Source organism: Leiobunum rupestre, chromosome 4 (assembly GCF_980474605.1).
Source record: "Leiobunum rupestre chromosome 4, qqLeiRupe1.1.hap1, whole genome shotgun sequence".
In the NCBI taxonomy this organism is placed as follows: Eukaryota; Metazoa; Arthropoda; class Arachnida; order Opiliones; family Sclerosomatidae; genus Leiobunum; species Leiobunum rupestre.
In genome coordinates, this window is record NC_143387.1 from 45,829,745 (window position 1) to 45,857,611 (window position 27,867).

A 27,867-nucleotide genomic window follows, 5' to 3' on the forward strand; every position below is an offset into this window, starting at 1 on the left:
ATATTTTTAATTAATATTTAAATATTGTTTTACAGTGCTAGAGAAAAATATTAAAATTAATCAAAGGCGCAAAAAGCGCAGCTAATTATAATTTAGCTGCAAACTAGAAGCCCTATTTAACATATATATTTAACATATTGGTAAAACAAAATGAGATTGGAAGCCTTTGGAAGTCTAACATTTTCAAGTGAATATTCGCGAAATATCGCAAAAAAAACCCAAAAAACGAAACCCAACTTCAAGGTCGCATAAGTATACATTGAAAAGTCATAGAAGCCCCAAAAAATACATTAATATGAAGTTCTTACCTTGTTCGACAGCTTCCATAATGAAACTGTTGAAAAATATTTGTTGACGCGAAAAAACCCGAAAACCAACGTTGAGTGCATTGTTTTGAAATCCAAGAAGTAAAATGTTTCAATTAAACTTCGTGAACTTTCGTCTGCTACTAGCTGACTAAAATTTGTGTTTGAAAAAAAATATTTGTGTAAAGATGTAGTCTCGTATATAGACTACTAAAGGGAAAACAATTATACAATTTGGACAATTTAAATTTTTTTGAATTTTGACCAGATATTGTGCGACGTGTAACGAAATAGCAGTTTCTTACTGAACTTTCAAATAAATTAAAATTTCGCTGGGTGCATCGGCATTTTTACCCATCTTTCAATGTCGACGTATAGCCTGAATATCGAGTTAAAAGATCATATTTGGTATTGTTGAAATATCATATAAATTAGAAATTTACACCATAAATAATAATCATAATTGTAATTAACTATTCATAATATTATTTGTAATATTTCGAAGTTCTTTGCACTATCAGTAGCGACTTCAAAATGTAAAAGGTGTATTTTAGTTTGGGTTTTAGGTATTAAAAATATATATTAACCGAAAGCTAATTTTATTATTTTAAACATTTATTGACAAAATATTAAATTAAAGTAAAGTTATTTGAATTTTATTATTCGAGATATTTATTGAAATAAATAAATAATAATGTTTATTAATTTTTGAAATCCTGTTTATTTATATTTTACATATTTTAAAGATTTTAAGATTCCAGCCCAGTTCACACTATACAATTAATTGGGCCACTTAAATTGAAACCAACTAATTGTAAGCAATAAAATTGAATAGTGTGAACAGAAACTTTTAACCATTGTTCCAAATTTTTCTGTTCACACTGTACAATTTTATTGCTTACAATTAGTTGGTTTCAATTAAGTGGCCCAATTAATTGTATAGTGTGAACTGGGCTTAAGTCTCAATGTAAATAAATAATAATAACAATTAATGTACTAATATATAAGTGGGAGTTGATACGCTAGACTTCGAAATTTTAAAAATTTGATCAGGAGGTCTTTGGAACGAAAAACCTTCCCACCTCATCCGCCTGACATTCAAAACTTTTCGCCCACCACGGAACTTTTCATTTTTGTCGCGAGAAAGTCAAGAAAGTTAGTTTACAGACAAAGTCAATAATCAACTGAGAAATTTACCAAAGGTTGTATTCGAAGTATAGATGAAATTTGTACACTTCTATAAAGGTTACATGATCAAACACTTGTTTAAAATATTGAATTATTTTATTTGGGTAAAAACCACTTTTATTCTAAAAACGGTCATTCCTTGAGCTCGTTATTATTTTTTCGTGACGTAATCTTATTTTGGTCGTGACGTAGCCTTATTTTTATACATGCACAAATTGTTCTTTTTTTAATTAAATGCGAAATACTGAGTCAATGACGGCTCACTATAAATAGTAAAAGTAAAGCCTAATATATATATATATATATATATATATATATCTCGAAGTGTTAGTCTAGTCGTCTCATTCAGTAAAAACGAGTTTTATTTTGAAGGGAATCTTTGGCACGTGGGTACACGTTTCAAGCTACGCGTTAAAAATAGACCGCCTCAAACTAAAGGTTTTTATTTTAAGACATTTTCACAACTTTGAATTTCATTTTCCCCCCGTGTCTAGTTATTATTTACGACTCGCGTTCAAATTCGATTTTAACAGAAAAAAGTTTGTTCTTTATACCTCCCCACTCGGCTTACATTCACCCTGCTAAAATTTAATTTTCGTTTTAAAGGGAATAATATCTAGAGTATTTGGTGCCACTCGAGATGAAGAAGCTTACTTATTAGGAAGATTGTAAGTTCTCATCTGACTGTACAATTACGAAAAAGTGAAATTTTGTGGTAAAGATTTTAGATTTTAGACTTGACTAAACGATTTTAAAGCGCTATAAGGTTCAATTTTGTCTGATTTTAAATCAATTTGATCTAAATCAGTAATTTAATTCCCGATTTAAATCAAGTGATTTTTTAAAAAGTATTATACTTCTTCTGCGTGAAGGGCTTGCCACCACCCTCCTACGCATTGTAACCCGGCCACTTGAATTAATTGACGCCTTTTAAAATTCATTTTGCGCGTGAAAATACCTCTACATGTTATGGTCAAAAAAGCACGCAAAGAAGTCTGTGTGCCCAAGACATGTACCGGTAGTGTCGCGCGCTAAAACGTCATTTCAAAATCCGTCAATTGCTTTAAAAGTCGCTTGATGACTTAAGCCTAAGGTGGTATTAGCCTAAAAAAATATTTATGAAAATGTACGAAATTTCAATTTGGAGAAAATGCAATTAAATTTCATTATTAATAAATAATTAAATTTAATAAATATAAATTTAAACCACAGATTACGTTATCGCGGCAGTCAAATTATTTGTCAATTTGTCAAGAAAAACAGGCATAAGACCTTAAAAAATACAAAAATCAATTAAATCAATTAAAATTCCAACCACATAAGCATTAATCATTTTTCTTGAAAACTTTCAAAGAATTTTCGCCCTTATGTCGTTGTAAAAATTCTTACTCTACTGTATTGGCTTACTTAAATCTGCTACAGGTTGTAGTTCCAACCTGGCTGGAACTCCGAAATTATTAGAGGTCATATTCCCTTTAAAAAAACCTCCTTGCCGCGTGATAGTCATTGACCAAAACGGATAAACGGATAATGCGTTGGAATCACGTGGATATGTGTTGCGTAGAGTTTGCAAGTTCTCTCCCCACTGGTTTAAGGGGTTTTCCCCCGAGATCTTCGGTTTCCCCTTCCACAAAAACTTGTTGAGGTTAACGGTAATAGTTAGTGTAGGGAGCTGTTGGCTCGAACGCGTGGCATGCAGGGCTTGCCACCACCCTCCTACGCATTGTAACCCGGCCACCTGAATTAATTACTTCATAAGTCGCATGATGACTTAGGCCTAAGGTGGTTCCTTGGGTATTAGCCTAGCTGATTATTATTATTATTATTATTATTATTGTATGTAAGGTTGGTGGGGGTGGGAATTCAATTTTCTTTACACAATAGCTATAGCGCTTATATTATAAGTCTTCTGGGAGGTTATTACGTCTATCGTAATGTTGGTTCGGGTCGGTTCATTTATAAGACGATTTAGCTAAAGGATTCAGTATCATTTTGGTAACCGGAGAAGACGAGCCGTTCTTTTTCCAACCAAGGCCGATAATAAAGATCTTTGGCTGCTTTTCGGATGCTGGCGACATTTTTTCCCAAGTTTCTTAGCTAATACGAGCGCGTCGTCTGAGGGTTTTTTTAACTCTTTAGTGCTATTTCTACGCCGTGTCTTGACGTCACGCGGACCTCCCGCAAGGTTTGCCTCGCTCGTTGGCACCGTTATCATTCTCTCGCGCCTAATTTGCGGAGCGTGTCTTCCCATTCATCGAGTACAGCGCTGTGGCCGTTCTGGAGACATCAAATGAGAAACATTCCACGGCCGACGCGAGATGCCTCCGAAGAAAGCTACTAAGCGTTAACTAGTATGTTGACGCGGGTGCGCTTGACCCGTTAAGGCAGCTCTAAAAGATGATTCACGCCGCGCAGATAGTAAACAATGCTAAAAAGCTCCTTTACATCGGCTAAGAATTTAGTTTATTACTATGGTTTTGTTTCCTCAGGCGATGTTTTAAAAATAAATAAGGTTATCGCTGATAAGCTCGATCACTATATATTATCATAAGTGTGAAATAATGTAACATAAGTGTGTTGTTAATTTTCCGGAAAATAAAATGCGGGAAAATTTCCAGAACATTTTCCGCAATTCGGAAAAATAAAGAATGGAAACTTTTTAAGGGTTTTTAATGTTTTTAACTTTTTATCGATATAAAATGTCCAATAACAGTAAACATACTACGAAACATTAATAGTGTAACATTGTAAACAGTTTAAAGCTAGTCTAGAGGTTTAGTCTTACTTTTAGGTTCGAAAAAAATGAGGCGAAAATTCCGCTTTATTTAAATTTGCCAACAATATTAGACTAATCATCGATTGAAAATTTTAATTTTTTTCGGAAAAATACGGAAAATTTTCCGGAAAAAAGACCTCGGTCATTTTCCGTAAATATTTCGACTTACAACACTAACAATTGTATTGTGTCACACTTATAAGTGTGACACTTCCTATTCTTCACATGCAAAAGTTTAACTGAGAGCTATTCACAAGACAAACTGCACTACGGCTTCGTCTCAGTTTTGCGTCCGCTTACTAAAGCGTCACATGTACCCTTTGACAGCGCCTCGCTAGGGGGAGATTTTCTTCTTAAGATGACGTCACTCCGTTACTAGCTCTCAGTAAAATATGCTCCAAAGTGACAAACTTATAAAATAATATTATAGACTTATGATATTACCAATATTTGTGGTAATTTAGAAACGCGTTTCAAAAGTTGGACTCCATGTGGGGTTTTATAGGTACTTGATCGGTGTTGGGGATTTTATTTTTCAGGTGACAACCATGGTATCGGATGTTGGTGAACGGTGAAACGAACGTAATCGCTTCGACCCTAAACCGGTTTTTTTTTCGGTTCGCGCTATTTTTGGGGGCAAAATCGCCTTTGAAAAATGAGGTCCCGCATCTGGGTCCGCAGTTGTACTCCGAACACCCACGCCTATAGCGTAGAAACGTAGACGAGACTCGAGTATGACGTACTGCTTGACGTAGGCGATCTTCAAATATTTAAAGCTCGCATCCGCGTTGCTATGATCGGAGATCGCTTGTCGATCGTGAAATTATAGACTTTAATCTTTTGACTAATTCGTTTTACACGAATTAAACAATTCAATACCTCTTTTATTCATTTTAAAGAATTAGAAAAAATGAAAAACGGAAGTCGAAAATAAATTTGACTAAAGACTTTTTATGCAATAACCTAATTTACCGCTACTGTAAACTACTTTATTTAATTAATTTGTTTTAATTAATTATAACCAGCTAGACTAATACCCAATTAAATCTCCATGTATGAACAGTGTTGCGGCAATATATCCGTCGAATTTATAATTTGGTGGTAATTTATCCGATCCAAATTACCGCTATTTGTGATATTTCTCTTCATGGAAAAGATATATTTAAGATAATTAAGTTCCAATTCGTAGTCTATAAATTATTTTAAAACATATTGGGGCAATATATCCACCCAATTTATGGTTGGTGTTAAATTACAACTATTAATCAATTAAATACAACTTAAAGCAACTCTAAGTAATGTAATAGTTATAGCCCGTTATAATTAAAGTTTATACTCGTACATTAGAAATGTTTTAAATGTTAAACATCTCTATGTAGAAGCAGTGTTGGGGCAATATATCCGCCCAATTTATAGTTGTTGATAAATTATAACTACAAATACATCACAATACTGCTGACGTTAAACTACCCTTTATAAAGAGATAGTTATAACATTTTAATTATAAAATTACTATTAGTAAGCTATCAATTGTTAAAACGATGTTGCCTCCAAGCATTTTATTGTTTGTGGTAAATTTTAATTACGTGTCCGTTAAGTTACTGTTACTGTAAATCTACCCTATTTAAAAAAGATATTACTTGTTAGAATTAGTTTTAATTCTTAGGTTACAAATTATTAACAATTTTTTTATGTAGGAACAGTGTTGGGGAAACATATGTCTAATTTATGGTTGGTGGGTAATTACAACTACGAATCCATTAAAATTAATATAACTAGTCGTGAAAGTCCCATCCGGCTGATCTCTAATTAATTCTCAAATCGGCCATTTTTTAAACGTGGTGGCCAGCCAATTAGTTAAAAGAGTTCCGACCCTTTCGCCCAAGTACTTTTTACTATTAGTTTTAATAAAATATAATTTATCGCGAAATTGTTCTCCAAGCTACCATAAATTAAATTGTATTCCATCATATACTATAGCCAAACTGAATAATTAAAATTTTTAATATAAAGATTAGCTGGAAAATCTCCTTTAATCCGAATACGAACAAAATTTAATTTGATTTAATTTTAATATATCCTTTACTTAATATTATTATGAAAATTAGTCCAGATTAGAGCATTAAAGGCTAATTCCCACTTGGCGAATTTTCGAGACGAATAAAATTTTCGCGCAATGAAAAAAGACGCGTTTTTTCGGTCGCTGGGGAAGCGGTTCTCACTTTAGCGCGAAAATTTAAAAACGCTGAAAACAACTCGAGCGGGTTTTTAGTAATGTTTTAGGCCTAACATAAAACATCAGTTCAAAATGAACCAAATGGATGTTCCTGTTGATAATTTCAATAAATAAACGATTCCATTCGTGAGTTAATTACCTTTACTTCAGTATCTTGGTCAAGTTGGCTGAGCCGCTTTTCTAAAGACCTAGGCTTAATAGGTGACGGACGGGAGCGGAATAGATCGAGGGAACGCGTTTTCTGATTGGCTGAAGCTTTTATTGCCAAGGTGTGGACGTCAAAAATTAGAACATTCGCTAGATACCGCGGAGACGCGACTTTAGCAGCAAATTTGAAAAAAATCGCAAATTCTATCCGCGAGCGTCAATTTTCAGCGCGAAAATTGTTTTTTTTTTCGCTAAGTGGGAACTACGAGGGGTCAGACAATTACCAAAATCCCGTACACTTTGTCTAAAATTGCAAAATCTTTTAACTCTCTCTATGGTAAATTAACATTGAAATCCCAAAATCACTTCAAAAAGTAATGATACAATTGCCAAATCTCTACGAAATCCCGAAATCCCGTACAAAATAATGGCAAGTGTCCAACCCCTCGGGGAACTAGGCTTTAATCGGCCTAAAATTTTGAATCTTTTGGAAATTCATTCACATTTGGTATTAAAGTAGCAAAACTTGAAAACTTCAAGATACTAATTCGCGATGGTAAATTTAACTCGTCTAAAATGTATTATCCATCTCTCGAAGTGGCGAAATAGACCGCCATGAAAATGGTGAGATGTTATGACGCGCACAAACGGCGGCGAATGACAAACTTTTTCTTCGTTTCTCTTGACCCCGAGAACCAAAACATCGCGACTTTAAAAACGCGAGCCAGTTTCCAGAAAGGGTGTTCTCAAAATATAGCTCGTTTGTCATCTCGTTACTTCGCCAAATTGTATCCAAATTCAAGCTGTCATAAACTTTTCGGGAAAATTTTTCTAACGCGCGTGGCATTGTAACGAAATTTAGGTTGGGAATTGGCCTTTCAATAAAGTAACATTGGCCTTCTTGTTTAGATGTATCGGGCGCGTCACTCGTGACGTAGAAGTGACGTTTCGCTATGACAGCCAATAGACGCTATAGCGTAAACTCTATTCGTGTCTAAAGCCCCATTTTCATGCTCGCTGGTAGCGGGTAAAAATCGACAAAATCCGCTTCCGCTACACACTTTTCAGTTTCCGCGTCGATCTGTTTCAAACAGATATTTTAGCTTTATTTTCACGCTTGCGAGTTGCGGAAGCGAATTTTGTCGATTTTTATCCGCTACCAGCGAGCATGAAAATGGGGCTTAAAGCTTGTTTTCCACTGGCGCGCAACGACGCGTTTCTCAGCTTTGAACCGTTCAAACGTTTTTACGCGCATAATGAAAATAACATTATGACGCGCGCTAGTGGAAAACAAACTTTATTCAACTTGTTTAAAGTTCCACGCGCGTCTTGAAATTTTAGCGCAAACTGGCTCGAGCGATTTCGCGCGTGCTCCCTGAAATAAAAATGCGCGAGCCTTTTACGCTAAAATATTAAAGAGCGCGTGGAACTTTAAACAAGTTGAATAAGATAGGAATTAAAATTCGTCGAGTCGCCCTTTTTATAAAGATCTAAACTTTGAAACTGAACGTATCTCGTGGCGAAGGCGATACATTAAAACAAGTTCGGCAAGCGTAATGACTGTATAGAAAGGCTTATTGAAAATTAAGTTCTCTTAAGCAATATGGCTATTTGAATTTCAAGTTTTGTTGAGAAATATTTCTAAACTTTTTTGGTAAGGAATGTATGGCCTGTTTTAAAGTTTTTTATTATTTTTTTAAATGCGACGGTTTACTTAAAACTAAAAATGCATTTACTACTTATCCGCCATCACGAGAGGGAGTCAATGACATAACGGGTCGATTTGATTGGTGGATTAGTAGAAACGCTAAACGTCGTCTTAACATAGGCATTCTCATTTAAATATAAATAAATGTTTACTTGTTAACACCTGTAATTTGAATATCCCGAACAGGTTCAGAGGAAACTAATATTTACGGAGCTTGAACCCTTACAATTCTGACGACGAAAACGTTAAATATCCAATCATTTTTAGTTATAGAGACGAGAAAGATTTTTTGAAGAGTGACACTAGTGTTGTAAGTCGGAAAAGGACCGAGGCCTTTTTTTCGGAAAAATACGGAAAATTAAAAAAAAGAATTAATTCCATGATTAGTCTAATATTGTTTGCAAATTTAAATAAAGCGACATTTTCGCCTAATTTTTTCGAATGTAAAAGTAAAACTAAACCTCTAGACTAGCTTTAAACTGATTAACAATGTAACACTATTAATGTTATGAAGTATGTTTACTGTTATTAGACAATTTATATCGATAAAATGTTAAAAACATTAAAAACCCTTAAAAAGTAATTTGTTTCAATTTTTATTTTTCCGATTTGCAGAATATTTTCTGGAACTTTTTCCGCTTTTTTATTTTTCCGGAAAATTAACAACACTACTTGGCACGTTTTCAGCTGGGTTATTTAGGCAACTTAAACCCTATTAACTATAGACATAAGTAATGGCCTAATGAGTTCCCTCGGACGCGTTACAAGTGGTATTGACAAGCGCCCTTTGACCCCCCCCCCCCTCTCTCTTTGGCCGACTCGTCCCGATGACGGATTGGATTTGGCCATGTTTATTCTCGGGCCGTACAAAATACGCGAATCGCTCGATATACGCTGTATTTTAAGGTGATCATAAATGTCCGAACGGTCGAACATTTTTCTCTTATTTTTCTTATTGACCCATCAAACCAGTCCTCCGCCTTTATCGGCGACTCGGCGGCAGCAGCTTCAAATCGAACTAGTCCTTGTTCCGAACGATAAAAAAAACTATGCAATAGAACTTAGCTTCCGCGGCGCAGCTTCGACTTCCGAAAAGAGTTGCTTTCCAAGCTTACATTTTCAAATCATCATCAATTTCAATCCATAAATGTTGTATATCTATAAAAGTTACTTCAGTTTTTGAAATGAAATAGTTAAATTTCATTATATATATATATATCAAATATATTACAGCTTGGAGCTCGGGCTTTAAATAGGTTACAGCAGGAAATTATATTCGTATTCACTTGGAATGTCTAAGGCTACATTAGTTCCACGCTGCTATATGTTAATCACACTAAAGTTATTATGTTTTACGCGTATATTCAGATATGGAAACGTTAAAGAAAATTAAGATAATGAGCTTAATTACATGGCTTAATGTTGAATCGGCGCCTAGTTTAGCGTATTATGATGTAAGTTAAAACCACGCCCGTTTCTATCGGAATAATCAGTCCTAGTGTATACATATGTGGTTTCCAGATTAAATTTATTTTATTTTTTATTTTCGACAAAGTCTACGCGATACAATCATAAGTATATTACGTCGAGTTACCAAATCGACTTATGGTGGAATATATAACGCGGGGTCGGGCTGAAGTGTATGTACAATTCTCATCAAAAGAAATTAGTACTACGTCTGGATGCGGAAATATAATTTTAAGAACAATGTATCTATCGTAGTCCGTGAATAAAATTTCAACGAAACAGGAGATCATTGTGAATCCCTTTAAATTTGGAATGTTGCCAATTTTCGCGCGCATCTCTCATTTCACGAGCCATACCAATTCGGATTAATTTTCCTGGCGTTAAATTGGCCGCGTTATTAAAATCCAATTATCTTCGATGCAATACCAAAATCCCTACAAAATGAGAACGAACTCCTAAAAATAATATTACCCCGTTCTTAAGCCTAATCTATCTACATCTCTTTCCTTATTTAAGATTACGTATAATCCTTGGCTGTTTATACGCGGGAAATCAACGTCTACCTAGTTGTACCTACGGCCGAAAAGCTCCCTCTGGCGGGAGACGCCGGAACGAACATTTGACCGGGGAATATGTGTCTGTGGAAATGAATGGGCTGAATGGACACCGTTGCGCGACAAAGCGCCACCCGTGTTTGCTTATAAGTTTTCTGCCTCCTTTTATTGACCAAATTCTCTACCAGGGGGAGGGGCGAATTTTAATCGATTTTTTCACATATTCAAATTGATTTCGAATTTTAGCTAGTGAGTGAAATATACCCGAACCGATCTTCTCACAGCCGCGTCAATTTGGCCTATTTTCCGCGTTGAGGCGATTCCAGCACGTAAGCGCCCTGTATTGTACCCTAATTATTAGAACTGAGGACTCGTGGTTCAACTACTGATCCGGGTTACAGAAAATTATTCCATACTACGGTATTTTAATTTGTATATAAAACAAAAATTAAAAGTTGATTGGTTTTTATTTCTCAATATTTTAAAATAATTTAATAAAAAAGCTTTTGCTAATTTTCCATTTCAAGTGAATTTGTTAAAACCGATCTAATAATTTGAAGAGTCAATAGCGTTAATTTTACATCGAATCAATAATGGAACAGTGTCGAAATGGAGCCCAAAAAACATGTATTTCTCGCATTGGAAACAAAGATGCACACAAACTAGCAGAGGGCAATAAAATCTAAGCATTAGCATCAAGACTAAGAGAGTTGAGAGGGGTACTCTCTCTCTCAGACGAGTCTCTCTCATTCTCAGCATCGGGAGAAACGCGTCACGGATTCCAGCTCTTTTAACGGCGTCGTCCATTGGTCCCGAATGAGAGAGGCTCTTCCATTGGATCGTCCGCTCTTTGCGGAGTTCAGGGAAGAGGAGAGAGAGAGAGCGCAGGCACCGGCCAGAGAGAATATTCTAACGGGAATCCATGTTGTAGGCTAAAAACGATGCCGAGCGTATACCGCTACCGTCTGCGTGACGTTCCAACAATCCTTCTAGAGCCGGGCAAAGGCGCGAGACTGGAATCAGGGTCCGACCGTCTTTTGTACGAGAAATCCCGCCGTTTCCCGTAGACTAGAATTTTGGTGGTGAAAATTTGAGCAATAGGGCGGCGAATTAGAGCTTCGTTGGATTCACTCGTTAGAAGGAGAGAGAGCCGGCTTAGCCTTCCTCGTCGCCAGGAAGAATGCCGGTGTGCGCGTGTGACGACGAAAGCCGAGCGACGCGCTAAGCCTCGGCGCTATGCTTCCAACGTCTATTTTCCTTTCAATTTGTTTTCAATTCTTCCGTCTTCCCAAACCGAGTGCTCGCGCTGTTCTAGTTCGGCGTGACGAATTGACTTCGCCGTAAAAAAAGGGTCAACAGCGTCGCGTGATATTGCGCTTCGAACGCCGGATCCGATGAAACTAATTCAAAGAGTGGTAAGTCGTCAAATTGAACCGCTTTTAAATCGCTTAATTAGTTTTCGCCAGCGCCTCTTTGTCGTCGTCAGTGCGCTTTCAACGTTGCTTGTCGTGTCGCGCTCGTTTTGATTTCTCTGACGAGCGACCCTCAACAGGAAATTATCCGCAATTTTTTTTCTCCGCGCCGTCATTTCACTTGACCACGGATAGCTGTTTTATTTTGTCCTGGGAGCGAAGGATTAGGCCTGACCGGCCAGTAGGCATACGCGACGAAAACCAATTTCCGGGAAAGTATGTACCCTCTTCATACGCTCTTTTACGTCGTTATTTACTTAATAGCGGAATATACTCCTCTAATATACCCTCGTTACGCTTTCATCTTCAATAAGTCCTGATCAATTTCGAGGGAATAATGGTAAACTAGTTGGCTAAAAATGGTATAGGCTCGTAATAATTAACAGGATTAAATCGACGAAAAATTTAACACGTAAGATTACGCGTGACAACCAAAAAGGTATAGTAAAAACCACGGTTAATTTAAAATCGTAAACTTCAATTTAATTTTTTTATGTTATGGTTTATTTCATTTATTTTATTATTTGTTTTTATTTATATTATTATTTGTTTATTTTAATATGTATTTATTATACATAGTTGTATATCCAGTCTGTAAATATATATCGGCTAAATAATATCAACGGTGATCAAACATGTATGCAATCTTAAATCCGACTGAAATGATTTTTACACAAATTCAATATTTTTTTAGGATTTTTTTCCGATTAGTCTGTCGCGTTTTTTGAAACTTTTTTGTACCTACTTTTGTGTATCAACTTTGCAAATTTATAAAATAAATAAATCCCCTAATAACGCACTTCAATAAATATGTACTACGGTTTTTAAAGTATGTAATATAACTAAATTCATAGTTTTATGATTTGTATCACTCATTTTTTATTTACAAATGAAATGTCTATACTCAGTTAAGAAACACAAAATATCTAGTACATTTGGCGGAAAGATACTAGCACGAATTTCCGGTAAATCAGCGCCGTTAATTTCAAATTTGGCCTGTTTACGGTTGAATAATAATTATATAATCTTGGAAAATACCGCCTATTGCGTTATATTTCAAAGTTATAATTAATTAATTAACATAGATAAGATTTAAGAACATCTAATAATTTATTTTTAGTACTACAAGTGAGGCATACCTAAAAAATTTAGTTTGGCGAGTCCAGGGTAAGTATAGAACGGGTAATACCGAGATTACCACGTTAACGTAAATAAACGTGCGTTTCGATGATTGTTTGGGAGCATTATACTAAAAATACGCTAAGCTTAAAAATAATAATCAACATTAAATATTTATTGATCACTTTAAAATTTACGCAATAGACCATTCTATAAAATACTACTTATGTGGTTATTTACTTTTGTGTATAGAGAGGCAGAAGGCTTGGCCCGATTTTTCATGAACCAGGGAGGCTCAAAAAAGGATTATCTGGCAAATCTGCCAACCTAAATAATGGATTTCTAATCAAAGTCCTACTCATTTAACGGTTATAGTTTTATACAAACCATAATAATTAGTTAAGTAACTATATCTCATGGATTTTGTAAATAATTCAGTTATGGACTTACTATATTTTGAAATATACTATCTTCACGTAGGCTACCTTAGCTATATTTTGAAAATCAAATAGGAATGAGCATAAGCACAAATTTTAGAACCATAGAATAAATAAGTTTACAAGTCCTACTGAAGTAGCGCTACGTTATCTTACAGTGAAAGTGGTTGGCCAGTTTAGCTAGGAATTTTTAGAAAGGTCTATTGAAATGTTTAAAATTGATTAATATAAAACGCGTAGAAACCTTTAGGAATATGCCTTTCTATAAAATAAGCTACGCTTTCTGAACTTGTTTTTATGTAGATCATTCGTCACGAAATACGAAGAAGTTCAGTTCAGTTTATGCTCAAAAACAGGGTGCCTCGTGGAATCATGGTCGAATTTACTCTTACGTTCAGGGCTTTTCATAGTAAACGTCATCGATACGTCACCCGTGACGCAGCAGTAACATCAAAACAATAAGGCCAATTCCACAGAAAATAGGCGAAATTCTAAATTCCCGCTCCAAATTTACCGGAAATTTGTGCTGGTATCTTTCCGCCAAATGTACTAGATATTTTGCCTTTCTTAACCTGTAACCGAGTACAGAAGTAAGGTTTTACTGTTTAAAGTCTGTTAGGCTCGTCGTAAAAAGAAAAGTTGAAAATCGTTTTTCAATGACACTGTCTATCGTGTAATAATGATAATAATAATTGGCTAGGCTAATACCTTAGGCCCAATTCATCGAGCAACCGTTAATGCCACTAATTCAGGTGGCCGGGTTACAATGCGAATGAGGGTGGTGGCAAACCCTTCATATAAACAGCTCCCTATTACCGTTAACCCGAATCCTACTGCTTTAATAATTTCTATATTCCCACCTTTGATTTCACATAAATTGTCAAGTGGTTACTTAACGGGACGAACTTGTTTTTCATTTAAGCCTAACACACTATAAATTTAGAGCGAATCAGCATAGCTTAAAAAGATGTGTAATCGTGTCAAATACCCTTCCCACGTTTTTTAAATTTGGGTGAAACTAAGATATCAATAAGTTTCTTTAAAGCTTATGAAATAAAATGAACATAATTTAATGTGGTATCGAAAACTCGAGGCAAAGAAATTCCCTTATACGTTTGAGTTATAATCTGCACCTAGCGCTATCTGGGAGTCGAGATAAACAACAATAGTTATAAAAATTTGCCCAGGTATCCTCGAGTAATAATTTTTTAATAATACTTTTCTAAAGCGTATTAAATGTAATTTTCTATATATTTCAAATATTTTTAATCGAAACTAAATTTTAAAATGTGTATATTGCTTTTACCATTGAAAACGTGAGTTTGAATTTTAAAGAAATATGCATGGAAATGTAATTATATTGTGTATTATGTTTTGAAAAAATATAGTTTGAAAAGTTTTAATTTGAACCTGGTCTCACTCAATAATAAAAATATAGTAGTTTTGCAAATTCCAGCTGGCGCGCCTCAAATTGATCAAAAGTTGATCAGTTTTGATGTTTTTTTGTCAATTTTTATCTATTTTTGGCATTTTAGAAATTTTGAAATTTTTTAAAATGATTCACAGGGGGGGGGGGGGCTAGGAATCGGTCAGAATCCCATGTTATTTTCAATGGGAAAGCTTAAAATGTTTGTTGTCAAAAACATTTTTCGTTGCCATGGCAAAATGGTTGCCCATTGAATAAATTCCCTTTAGGATTTTTCAAGTTACAGGAAGGTCTACCAATCCCCCGAGTTTGAACAAAATCGGTGGGTTACACTTCGGGATGTCTCCTTGTCGGTTTAGGGGCTCGCAGCTTTTTTCATTCAACCCAAAATTCAATTCGAAATAATATATAACGAAAACGGAAACCTGTGTTGTATCTTATATGTTTCGAGCTAAGATATCCTTGAGATATCCTTGACAAGTACAAACATAACACTGCACTATTGCAATTATATATCAGACGGACATCTTGTACGCATTGTAACCCGGCCACCAGAATCTATAGCGTTAAAAGTCACTCGATGGCTTGGGCCTAATGTGGTGCCAAGGGTATTAGCCTAGCTGATTATTATACTTTATTCGATGAATAATGTATTTGTGTATGCTTAGTTAGAATTACTATGTTGATGGGGGGCAACCAATGAGATGTTTTGGGAAAGGAACTTACTGTAGAGTCTCGTCTCAACATGCTCATTTCACGCGACCCATTTTGACCACCCGAGAGGGAGGAGACAACGTTACATTGAAGCAATTTATTTTGGATCTCGAGGGGGTGCAAAACGGGTCACAAAATCGCATTGCACCTAGAGACCTCAAGTGGTACGAAAGCGCCCCCTGGTCATTATCCCTAAGAAGTAATAGATTCATTCTTGATACAGTTATAAGCCAACCAGAAAGTTCCCCCTAAATAGAGCTCCAGCCTTTATTTGCTACGAGCACGTAGGTATTATATAAGGGAGCCTCCTAGTGGCTACGTTCTTAACTAAGCATTTCCCAAACTCATTTCGCGCAATGTACCTTGAATGCGCAATAGCCATGCACTTACGTTTTTTAACATTACTTCGTCAGCAACACTTCTCACTGTGTACAACTTCCAGGTAAAAATGTCAGACGAAAGCTTTTATCTGAGTAGGCAAGGCTTATTGATTGAAACGCTTTATTTTGAGTTATTCATAGCTTAATAATATAATATTAGAAACAATGGCAGAGCCCCCAGACGTCCTATATTTCCTATAAAATCTTATATTTTCATAATTGTCCTATAAAATCGTATATATTTTAGCAAAGTCCTATAAAATCCTATAATTTAGATATTTTGCCCATTTCAAATCGCGCCACCAAGTTAAATTGCTATGATCTAGCTATAGGATAAATTCCTATACTAACGTCGGAAGTCATTCTAGTCTATACTTTGATAATTGTTAAAGGCCGACTACATAAATCTTCAGTTTACTGTCTTTCACTGGAAGTAGGCTTACTGCAATACACGTGTGCCATGCAGTCGGCCTACTTCCAGTGAAAGAAGAAGTAAACCTAAGATTTATGTAGTCGGCCTTTAGCATGGTTAGCTACTAGTATATTTTTGTGGTAAAATGGTTTCTATTTTTTAAGTGTAAATCAAAGATTTATTTAACTAAATATAGATTTTGTTTTTAAATGCATAAAGTTAGTAATTGAAAGAGCATATATAGTCCTATAAAAAAGTCTTATATTTTTAGAAATATAATCCTATTTTCCCAAAAAAATTAAGATTCGAGTGGGGTCCCTGCAATGGTTATTAGAATTCTTCGTAGTAGATGACGGTACTACACAACAGGGGTCCATTTAATTTCTTATCACGAGGACAATACGTACCGCGTCACAGGGTTAAGTAACTGCTAGTTATAGAACATCAAAGCTAGAAAGGAATTGAATTGAGTTACGCGTACAGATATTTATCAAACGTCCTTCAACTTATCGAAAGTTAATTTCCTATTTTCCGTATGGCGCCTAATTAGTGCCCCTTAACAGTTAATCAGTACATTTATCCGCCGGTTTACTAAACCAATTTAAGAAATACCTTACAACGTGATGTAACACCGCGCTCATGGGTATGGAGGAGCGAGGGTAACCTAATAAATTGTTATGCTAATTATTAATTATTCTCAGATGCAGCGTGTAAATTATAGTAGAGATAGCGCATTTCCGGTAAGCCCGAATTTAGAATACGGCCTTTTGACAATTGTATTTTAAATGGACCCTCGTCCACTAGCTCATATTTTAAAGTGATAACTAATCAATTAATGAATCGAAATATTCAAAAACATCGTGATGATCAATTTATACATTTATTTTGATAGTGAAATCTTATAGCAAAGTATATTTGCACGCGGAAATAAACTTCACTAATTATAATTAAAATATCTATTTATGGTAGGGCTAGTTAGTTTTTGGTTTCTAATTTTCGGTTTAGCTTCAACTGTTCATTAAAAGCGTTTTATTCTACTGCTCAAGCGTTATTAATATTTTATTCAGATAATTTAGTTTAATTTTCATGAAAATATGTTTTAAGTATAAATTACAATGTTCGATGACCAATCGTTTTGCGATTTCAACGTAGCAACGGTTGTCAACTTTTATTGGGCAAAGTAAATTGTTTTTATCTGAAAACAAAAGAAAGAAAAGTAGATAAGTCCATAATTAAAAGGGATAATATAGCTAAATCCTAAGCAAATTTGAAGAAATTAAAAAACTTACAAATAACTCGTACCAATAGGTCTTCGAGCAAACAAAAAACGCGAATCTCGGATCAAATAGATCTTCGAGTAATAAAATACATAAAATCTAAATAAAATAGCCAGAATTTCCAACGGTAGACCGGTTTCGTACCGTGCGGGAAATCTGGCTGGCGTTTGTTATATCTAAAAGAGAAACTAAGCCTAAACATTAAAAATTTCAAAACGCGTTGCATAGCAACGGAAAGCCGAAAAGGGGGGAGTGTGGTGGAGAATAGTATATACGATAAGTTAAGTTAGAAGAAACCACCTATGGACTGTGCGAAGGATGATAAAATACGTGAAAAAGTAGATAAGTCCATAATTAAAAGGGATAATATAGCAAAATCCAAAATGGACTAATTATGGACTAACCAAATTTAACATAACTTAAATTTAACAAAATCCCGCAAAAACCTATGCTTAGCAATTTAACCCGAGAAAAGGAACACGGTGACGTAATCAGTATGACACTTAGAAACCATTATTTCTTCTCTTTATAAATCTTGAAAATGTGTCTTATATGAAAATCGGCCCTTCAAGGAAAAATATCCAAATATCATTTTGTTAGCTAAAGGTAAAAGGAACTTCTGTTAGAGAAAATTTAAAAAAATTCTATCGTATAATTGTATAGAAGGTCCTCGGGGGGGGGGGGGGGAGGCTGGTACCCCATACGAAAAAAGTACAAATGGCCTATACGTAGAATGGAGGCTTTTAAAAGCTGCAGGAATTTTGTAAATCTAATTTCGTCATACCGAGAGCAAAGCCCCCCCCCCCCCTGCCTTTTAAGCGTAGGAGTGTAGTCCCTATACGTAAGACAGCCCCCGTGATAAAACGGAACGAAGTTTGATGCAGGCCTTCTGACCCCGCTTCTGACCTTTTCTTTTTAGCACCTACCCCCTATTGTAAACCGTTTCTGAGAAAGGAAGTGTAGTCGCGTTTTGTTAGCGTGTCATTAGAACAGCCGCGATAAAATTTATATTGGATACGTAATGACCACAGGCCGCATTGCTGACCATACACGCTTACATAGTGTAATAACGTTCGGTATTGGAATGATCGAATTAATAGTAATAATTATATTAATAACGTAATAATTATATTTTAGGCGGAGTGGTTAGCACTTTCGTTTCCTAGTAATAGGAGCCGTGTTCGATCCCAGTTGGGTTCCCGACTGGTTAAAGGGGTTTTTCCCCGAGCTGTTCGGTTTCCTCTTTAAATTAAATTAAATTAAATTTGTTAATGGTAATAGTGAGTGTAGGGAGCTGGTGGCTTGCGTGGCACGAAGGGTTTGCCACCCAGGGGCGTAGGAAACAGGGGGGGGGGGGGCAAGGGGGGCAATGCCCCTCCCTATAATTTTGCTGGGAGGGGCAACTAATATTATTGCCCCCTCCAACTTTTTGGTCAGTAGAAATCTTCACAAGTCTCAAATTCTCATTTTAAAAGCATAAAAAGCTTATAGAACCTCAACTGTGTTTAAATTTCAGTCTTTTCCCGCCAATTTACATAGTAGTAAAAGGTACACATGCATTCGGAGAAGCTACACTCGATTAAAAATTAAAAACCATTCTCCAGACCCCTTTTGGTTTCTCTTTGCCCCCTCCAACTTCTAGAACGTTCCTACGCCCCTGTTGCCATCACCCTTAACTTAGGCCATCTTAATTAATTACATTAAACGTCGCTAGCTGACTTAGACCTAATGTGGTGCTTTGGGTATTAGTCTAGCTGACTATTTTATAATTATTAAAAATATATTAATAATTTTTTTAAATATATGATTATTTATATAAATTATATTGAAATTATTATGTATTAATTTAATAACACCAGTAAATATAGAGTCAAGACTAAGAATTTTCCAAAAATATGACGTTAATTTGTTAGAGCTGTTTCAAACAAAGATGGGCACTTGTTTTACCTCTCAAAATCATTAAGATGGCACCACTATCACTATCCCGATCAATTTTTTAAAAACCCCACAACATTTAGAGGCTCTTTCCATGAGCGCACCCAGAGCAACCTTTCGGTGTCGACGCATCTGAACGGTCATGGAAACGGGTTAGTGCGATAAAAGTGGTCGACCTTCTTGGCACGACAAAAGAGGTGTTCCGGGGAGAAAATATCGCTCCTTTTTGTTTCTTGGAAACGGTCATCGCATCGTTCTCACTACATTTTGGGTGTTTCTCTCCTTATTCCTTCTATACTCGGTGTGCCTCTTAGCCAATTTCCGAATTGAAAAACAACTGGTAAATCTAGCGCTTCTAATTTCTATCTGAACATGTCAATCCGTTATCTTTTTCTCACATGATCAGGTACAATCTGAATTATATATCCAAACTGCTTCACTAATTTCACCGTCAAATTTACATTTATATGAACGTATAAATTTGTGGCGTAAGCGTAAGTCAAATTAGTTTGGGTGAAAGTCGAGTTTGACTTAATCCACCGCATTGAGCTAGAAAGAAGATATTAGGATAAATGCTTCAAAGTGCCAGTTAGTAGCGCTACAAATGGAGCGATCTACTCATCAGTGGGGGTTCGATTCGACAATGGAAACAGGCGGCGATATCGCGTCGCGTAATTTTCATGACCGTTCAGATGCCGAGACACCGAAAGGTCGCTCTGGGTGCGCTCATGGAAAGAGCCTCTAAGTTATCAATTTAAAATCAAAGATGAGTAACTTTTTTCTTTATAAATTTTCTTTCCTTTCAAAATTTTCATATAGCGCACTATCACTATTACGATCAATTTTTCAATCAATATCCCAAAAAGTGTAAATATCAAATGAAAATCAAAAATGAGTACTTTCTATCCAATAGAGTTTTACCTTTCAAAAATTGAGTAAACACCACTATCAAATTACTATCAATTTGTATCTAATGGTTAAGTCTATATATCAAATCAAAATCAAATGAGTACTCTCTACCAGATCAATTTTGTTTCTTTCAAAAATCTTTACAAGGTACCTCTATTAAATTCCAATCAATTTTTCACTAAAGTCACTTAAGGTTATATATCAAATCAAAACCAAATGGGCACTTTTTTCTCCGAATACCTTAAATAGAAATTTACAACCCTAATCCCTAATCCACCGGAATAATGTGCACTACGGTTTTGGTTTTAGTTTTACTTTGCCCACGGCCAACTTCAATGACGCGCGAACAGCGCGTCATCAAAGTTGGCCGTGCTTTACCCATGCCGAAAATATATCATTGCACGCGAAATCACGTGACTCTCGTCAAAAGACATGTTTTAGAGGAAGCATGGACGAACTGCCGTATAAAAAAACAACGGTTTACCGCCCCCCCCCCCCTTTTACCGAGAGCCGAAGATTATATTAAATTCAAATCAATATTTGGCGACCTATATCACTTTCAAATCAAATTTTACTTGACCTGTAAAAATGAATATCATTTAAATTGTTTTCAATAGATGTCGACACGTGTCCTATCCCATTAAAATCAAATTTTCGTAACGATAAATATGCGGAATCACAAATCTATCAATTTTTTTGCGGTATTCTGAAACCTTTCAAAATCAATTTTTCTTTGTATAGAATTTTTAGTGTTAAAAATCATATCAAAATTGATAGAATTTTAAAGAAAATTTCTTAAATCGATCGAAAAAAGTATCAGATTCAAAAAAGATATGATAGTGCCCATCTTTCAAATATATTTTAAAATTATCCGAAATACATTCTTAAATTAAAATTAATTTGGGTAATATTTTCCAATTCGCTCATTTGTTTTTGTAAGATTTGTTATTTTTCAAGGTACTTTTAGAATTTATTTGCTTTAATACGTATACCAGGGCCCCAGATGTCCTATAACATCCTATATTTTTTGCTAAATCTCGAAAAAGTCCTATAAAATCCTATAATTTTGATATTTTGCCCTTTTCAAATTCCGCCACTCACGTCATCAGTTAAATTGCTAGATTTAGCTATAGGATACTTTTGTTATTGTTAACATGGTTAGCTACTAGTATATTTTTTGTGTTAAAATGGTTAAATAGTTTCTATTTTTTAAGTGAAAATCATAAAATATAGATTTTATTAAATGCATAAAGTTAGTAAATGAAAACCTATAATTTAGAAAAATATTCCTTTAAAGTCCTATATTTTTTGAAATTATAATCCTATTTTTCATATAAAAAATAAAGATTTGAGTGGCGGCTCTGGTGTACCAAAAATCTAAAATAGTTAGCTTATAATAATAATAGATTAAAATAGTTCTTTTTGATTAAAAATCGATTGGGTACTAACTCAAAGTTAGTTTAGTGCAAAAGCAGCTTCATTCATTACCGAGTTAAATCTAATTAACTACTGAAATTACAACTGTTGAAAGTATTTCAAGCACTAGAGCAGAGATAACTCTACCTTATAATTAGTTTTAAATAAATACTTTTAACTGGAACTAGCACTAAAATATTGTTATAAAAATTCCGCAAATATTTCAATATATCTGTAGCGTAAACTATTGTTTGATATATCTTATTAATTAAAAAAAAAGAGTTATGTATTACATTTTCATCTTTGATTATGAAGGATTTAAAAGTCATGGTGAAATTAGTATTTAGTCAGTCATGAAGTATCGTGTCTCTTTTATACAATTTTACTAATTACATTTTCATTTTCAAACACGCTGATGGCGCAATAGTGGTCTTACCGTAAGTCTATAATATTTTCCATAAGTATGCAGGGCTCCCAGATTTCCTATAATTCCTATAAATTCCTATAATTTCAATATGCTCCTATAAATTCCTATTTTCTCAAAATTGTTCCTATAAATTCCTATTTTTTCGAAATTTTCTAGTTTTTCTATAGCTATGTCCAGAAATTCCTATAATTTTAAAAATTATGTATTAGAAAACAGCCCTAACGTTTGGGAAAAATTTGCCTTCTAAATAGAGCTTAGCTCTGGCTTAGGTCCGGTGTTCCCGAAAACATCCTATAATTTCCTATTTTTTTAAATTGTAAAATTGTTCGTATAAATTCCATTTTTAGCTAAAATGCTCCTATAAATTCCTATTTTTAGCTAAAATGCTCCTATAAATTCCTATTTTTAGCTAAAATGCTCCTATAAATTCCTATTTTTAGCTAAAATGCTCCTATAAATTCCTATTTTTAGATAAAATGCTCGTATAAATTCCTATTTTTAGCTACAATGTTCCTATAAAATGTTATTTTTTGGCTAATAATGTTCCTATAAAATGTTATTTTTTGGCTAATAATGTTCCTATAAAATGTTATTTTTTGGCTAATAATGTTCCTATAAAATGTTATTTTTTGGCTAATAATGTTCCTATAAAATGTTATTTTTTGGCTAATAATGTTCCTATAAATTCCTATATTTTCTATTAAATTTCCTATAATTCCTATAATATTTACAAAACAATCGCTGGGAGCCCTGAAGTATGTCAAAGACTACGTTAGATTCACTATGTTCACGGGAAAGTGTTCGCTTTGAAGCTTGTTTAGAGAAGTTAAAACGTGAAGCGTCATACTTACGAAACAATGTCGTTGACTTATGGTCTTACGTATCGACTATAAATAGGTGCGTCAACTCTCTAAGATTTCTCGGCTCGCGAAAACTCGTAGCTTCGGATGGCGCCATTGAGGTTAAACTCTCCCGAGAATTCTATAGTCGTATTTTAATTTAAAAAATGGTGTATTGATATATTTCCAGTAAGGTTTGATCGGCAAAAAGTGTTTTTCGTTTCGTCGCTAGAACCATAAATTTTCTTTTCCTGGCGAAAAACTTTTTGCGAGTGTCGCCGACAAATCATGACCCTCTAAATCCGGTCTCCGAATTGTTAAAAACAAGCCCGAAGTCTCCGTGTATACCCGACTCTGAGCACAAATATCCGGAGTTTTCTTATATATAAAAGTATGCTCGAAAATAAGTCGAGCTTTCGGCGAGTGTACGAGGACTGCACCCCTCTGCCCGGGTTTCGTTTCTGAGGGATTACTCTGGGTTATCAATTTTAACAAGCCCATTGGATTGGAAAACTGTCGAAGCGAAAGAATAAAATTGAAAATCCGAATAGAACAGGAAGTGAATAAGCAATCGATCCGAGGCTCGTCGCAGTCGCGTGAAGGACGGACGTGGCCGCGATATGACCCACTCCTTTCAGTTATTCCTCCGCACAAACAGACACCTCCTTTCATTTATTACTCCATTTTTTCTTTGCTTGTTGTAGTACTACATTTATCCAATTGGTTTTACCATAAGTGTATAATGGAGATCTTATAATAAAGAACAAAATTTGTATCAGGTCTAGATTGCATTATTTTTAATCTTTATGCAAACAAAGCTACAGATTTTATCATGATTAAATTATACGAATCCTAATAACCAAAGGAGTGAATTATCGTTTACGTCAGGAATCCATACCTCTACTTGGAATGCTTATCGCTGCAAATTTTCGTATCGATGTGGCTGACGGTTTTTTTGACGTTACTTATAGCCACGTTCACACTTACCCCTTAAATCGCTTCGTTTAGATAACTAGTTTTCGAAACCAGCGTGAGAAATCGCTTCGTGTTGGTTCGGGAAGCAACTTGTCCAAGTCCGCTCGCTTAGAATCGCTTTCAAAACGACAAGGTGGGGAAGTCAAATTGCTCGTATTTTCCAAAATAATGGGAATAAAATTCGAAATAATGTCCAATAATATTACTGTATGTATAGTTAACATGATTAACTAATTGTTTTGGGATACATTTTATAGTATTTTCAAAATTCTAGTCATAATTTGAAAGGACGTTAAGCCTTGGCTATAAGCGATTTCGCACGTGTGAATTATCGTCGGCTGTCAAAACTGGCATACAAACCAACCTAAACTGGGTTTTAGGCTCTAGTGTGAACGAGGCTTATGTTAACTTAACAAACAACAACGTGAGAGGGGAGCACGCGCAGAGGGGATTTTTCACCTTCTTGAATCCTGTTTCACACGGCTTGGTTTTAGGCCGCCCAAGTGTTTCGTGTCCAGGGCCGGACTTAGAGATCCTGGGCCCATAGGCAGATAAGGAGTCTGGGCCCCCTTTTCACGCGCTGCTTTTACTCTTATCCCTGGAACTAGGCTGTGCCTGAATTTCCCTGATTCAGCGTAGAAAGTATGAGCTCTACGGTTATATTACTAAATAAAAGCTCTTAACAATCGTCGACTAAATATGCGATAATTATGCAACATTGCGATTTAAGGCTGCGTCCGTAAACTGCCAGGCAGAAATTTTGGTAATTTTAAAACAAAATCTTCTACCTAGGAATTTCTCCAATATAAATTACGATTGATATTATAGATTTATGCCTTCGAATACAGTAATTACGGTCACTGGAGGGCCTATTCCAAGGATGGGCCCCTAGGCCACGGCCTAGTATGGCCTAGGCGGAAATACGGCACTGAGGCGGAGCCAAAGCCGTCAGAGTGATCTTACCATACGCGATACGGCAGGCAAGCATTTCAAGTAGAGGTATGGATTCCTGATCTTACCATACGCGATACGGCAGTATATCCATTCCAAAGTAGAGATATGGATTCCTGTTTACGTTCAATTGATAAAACGTTTCTGCAAAAAGATCTTTTGGAAAAATGTTTTCAAAATAAAGTAAAACCCTTAATTATATGACGAAAATTTTGTAGGAAAACTGTACTATAATTATAATTTTCTATAAGCTACGATTCTCAGATAATATCAAAACTTCGGTCTATATTTTAGGCGAGTCATTTTAGTGACTGTTTGTCGTGACCCAACCCGGGACAGTTTAGTTAATTCGCTGTCCGATTAGTGATTTAGAGCGTAGATTGTTCTCGTCGACCCTGAAGACGGGCGTAAAGGAGCGTGGTGGCTTTGCTCGGAGCCCTCGAAACTGTCTGTATCCAGTTTGGCGTGACGGCCTTTGCTCGCTCTCGCGCGCGCGTTCGAATCCGAGGGTATCAAAGCTTCCCTTTTTGCCTTCTGTCTCCGCTATATCTTTACATTGTTCTCCGTTGGCTCGCGATCAACTTCGAGGCAATATGATGAGCTCGCGAGATTTCAATTGCCAACTACGGCATCCCGACGGCTTCTATCCGCCCGTGACTTCAGCGGCGTTCCTTCTGGCAACCCCTTTCCACCCGGGCCAAGCGATCACCCCATTCCTCCTTTGGACTGCTTCTAATGAGGCGCCCTAAAAATAGGAAGCCACCCGTACCATCCTGGAAAACGGAGATTGTTCGGAAAGTCACCAGAAGTGAAAATGAAATAACCCAACCAGTGTCGCACCCAGGCGGCCACCTTCCAGAATAGGGCTCGGCGTTCGGATAAGAAAATTTCCGTTTATTTCTTTTATATCCGTATCCGAAAATTTTCCGAATAAAAGAATATTTGTTGCGTAAAAAATCGTATAATTGTCGCGAATAATATCCATAAATAAACCGTTAATCGAATTTTTTATGATTAATTGAAATTAATTTATCCGTTTCCCCGAGCTCTACTCCAGAAAATTAAGTTCAGAGGAACCACCTGCGAATAAGTAGAATAGTCCATAATGAAAAAGGATAAAAAAAAGCTAAACCCTAAACAAATTTGAAGAAATTTAAAAAACTTACAAATAGCTCGTACCAATAGGTCTTCGAGTGAAAAACTTAATTAAATTAAATAAAATGCCAGAATTTCCAACGGTAGACCGGTTTCGTCCTATTTGGGACTCGTCAGTACCGTGCGGGAAATCTGGCTCGCGACTATGACACCGAAAAGTGAAACAAAGCCTAAACATTAAAATTTTCAAATCGCGTTGCAAAGCAACGGAAAGCTGAAATGGGGGAGAGTGGTGGATAAAAATAAGTACGAAATGTTAAGTTAAGAGGAACCACCTTATGGAGTGCATTGCAAAGAGTGATAAAGACAGATTGCATTACGTAGCCTTTGACAGCGCCTCGCTAGGGGAGATTTTCTTCTTGTGATGACGTCACTCCGTTATTAGCTTTCAGTAAAATATTCCGCAAAGTGACAAAATTATGGAACAATATTATAGACTTATGGTAATACATATTAAAATAGGTTGTGTTAACTCCAATGGTTAGTAAAGTAATCGGTTTTTAAGGAATAAAGATGCGATCAAACTTCGAGTCTTCTAAAGGCCAATTAGTTGGCTTCCCATTGCGCCGAATCCTATTCGACCGAATTCCGCGAATGTTTTTGATGAAATTAGCCCAAAGGCGGGTTTTGTATTTTTCTAATCGACCGACGCAATATTCACAATTGAGCGACCGCAAAAAAAAAATAGTTTTTCTTTCTACTCCTTTTGATTTTTTATGGAAGCGTTTTAATATATTTTTAAGTCTGTTAGGTTAGGTTAGGTTAGGTAACACAACACTGCATGCTGTTCTGACAGATGCTGAAACGGATAAAACCGAATCCTAAACCCGGAGAAGTGCGGGTTTTTCGGTCGAATGGGATTCGGCGCAATGGAACAGATTCAATTAGTTTGGTTATTAAGCTTGTCTAAAGTACCATTCAGACTATACAATTTTGTTAGTGCCAAATTAGTGGTTCGTATCCGAAGTACCAATTAATTGGTCGCCCTACGCTGTTCACATCTTTCCGCCAAAATGGGGTTTGATTTCGATTGCTGTGGGTCCGAATAGTACGACAATTGTCCACACGATTTGGGTTCATCCAATGGGATTATTCGTAATTTTTATTATCGTCTGCTATACTATTCTATATACGAAACTTAGAAATTAGGTGTAGCTTGTCAAAATTATTTATGCCTGCAATTTCGATTTTATATCGAAAATCCGAAGATTTGATTCCAACAAACCATATTTTGGCGAACCAATTGTATTCTTACTTTTTTCAATGTGCTCTTCAACTTTCTCATTGACTTTTTTTGCTGCGACCTACCGGTGAAAAAATAAATTTTCCAAAACGCTCAAAAAAGCTTTGATTTTTCTTAAATTTACAAATTCAATTGATTACTATGCGTTGTATATACCCTGAAAATTTCACAATTTGCCGTCTCGTCGGTTTTGAGAAAAACGCTTGGATCGATCAATTTAAAAGAAACTGTATAGTAAAGTAAATTTCATTATTTGAATTTAAAATAGTTGGATATTTCGAACAAATGGAACAACTGAAAATTGGGCACCGACCAGAAAAACGTTGCGCGTTGGTCCTCCAAAGAGTGTCTGAAATTTTGCTGTGCACACTGATTAATTGGTGTCTCAACTAATTGGTT

General features: G+C 35.6%; 1 protein-coding gene across 6 annotated transcripts in view; it reads left to right on the forward strand.

Moving 5' to 3' along the window:
* LOC149947971 (voltage-dependent L-type calcium channel subunit beta-1-like) overlaps positions 1–27,867 on the forward strand; it is a 77,364-nt gene that overhangs the window by 36,444 nt on the left and 13,053 nt on the right. The window contains exon 1 of one of the 6 annotated variants that reach the window (XM_090172482.1): positions 11,243–11,796. The exons of 4 other annotated variants lie outside the window; for them this stretch is intronic. In XM_090172482.1, coding sequence (XP_090028608.1) covers positions 11,776–11,796 — 21 coding nt within the window. In that variant the 5' untranslated portion in view covers positions 11,243–11,775. Of the gene's footprint in view, positions 1–11,242; positions 11,797–27,867 lie in introns of those variants that run through there. One more of the 6 variants, XM_090172480.1, reaches the window with a different exon arrangement.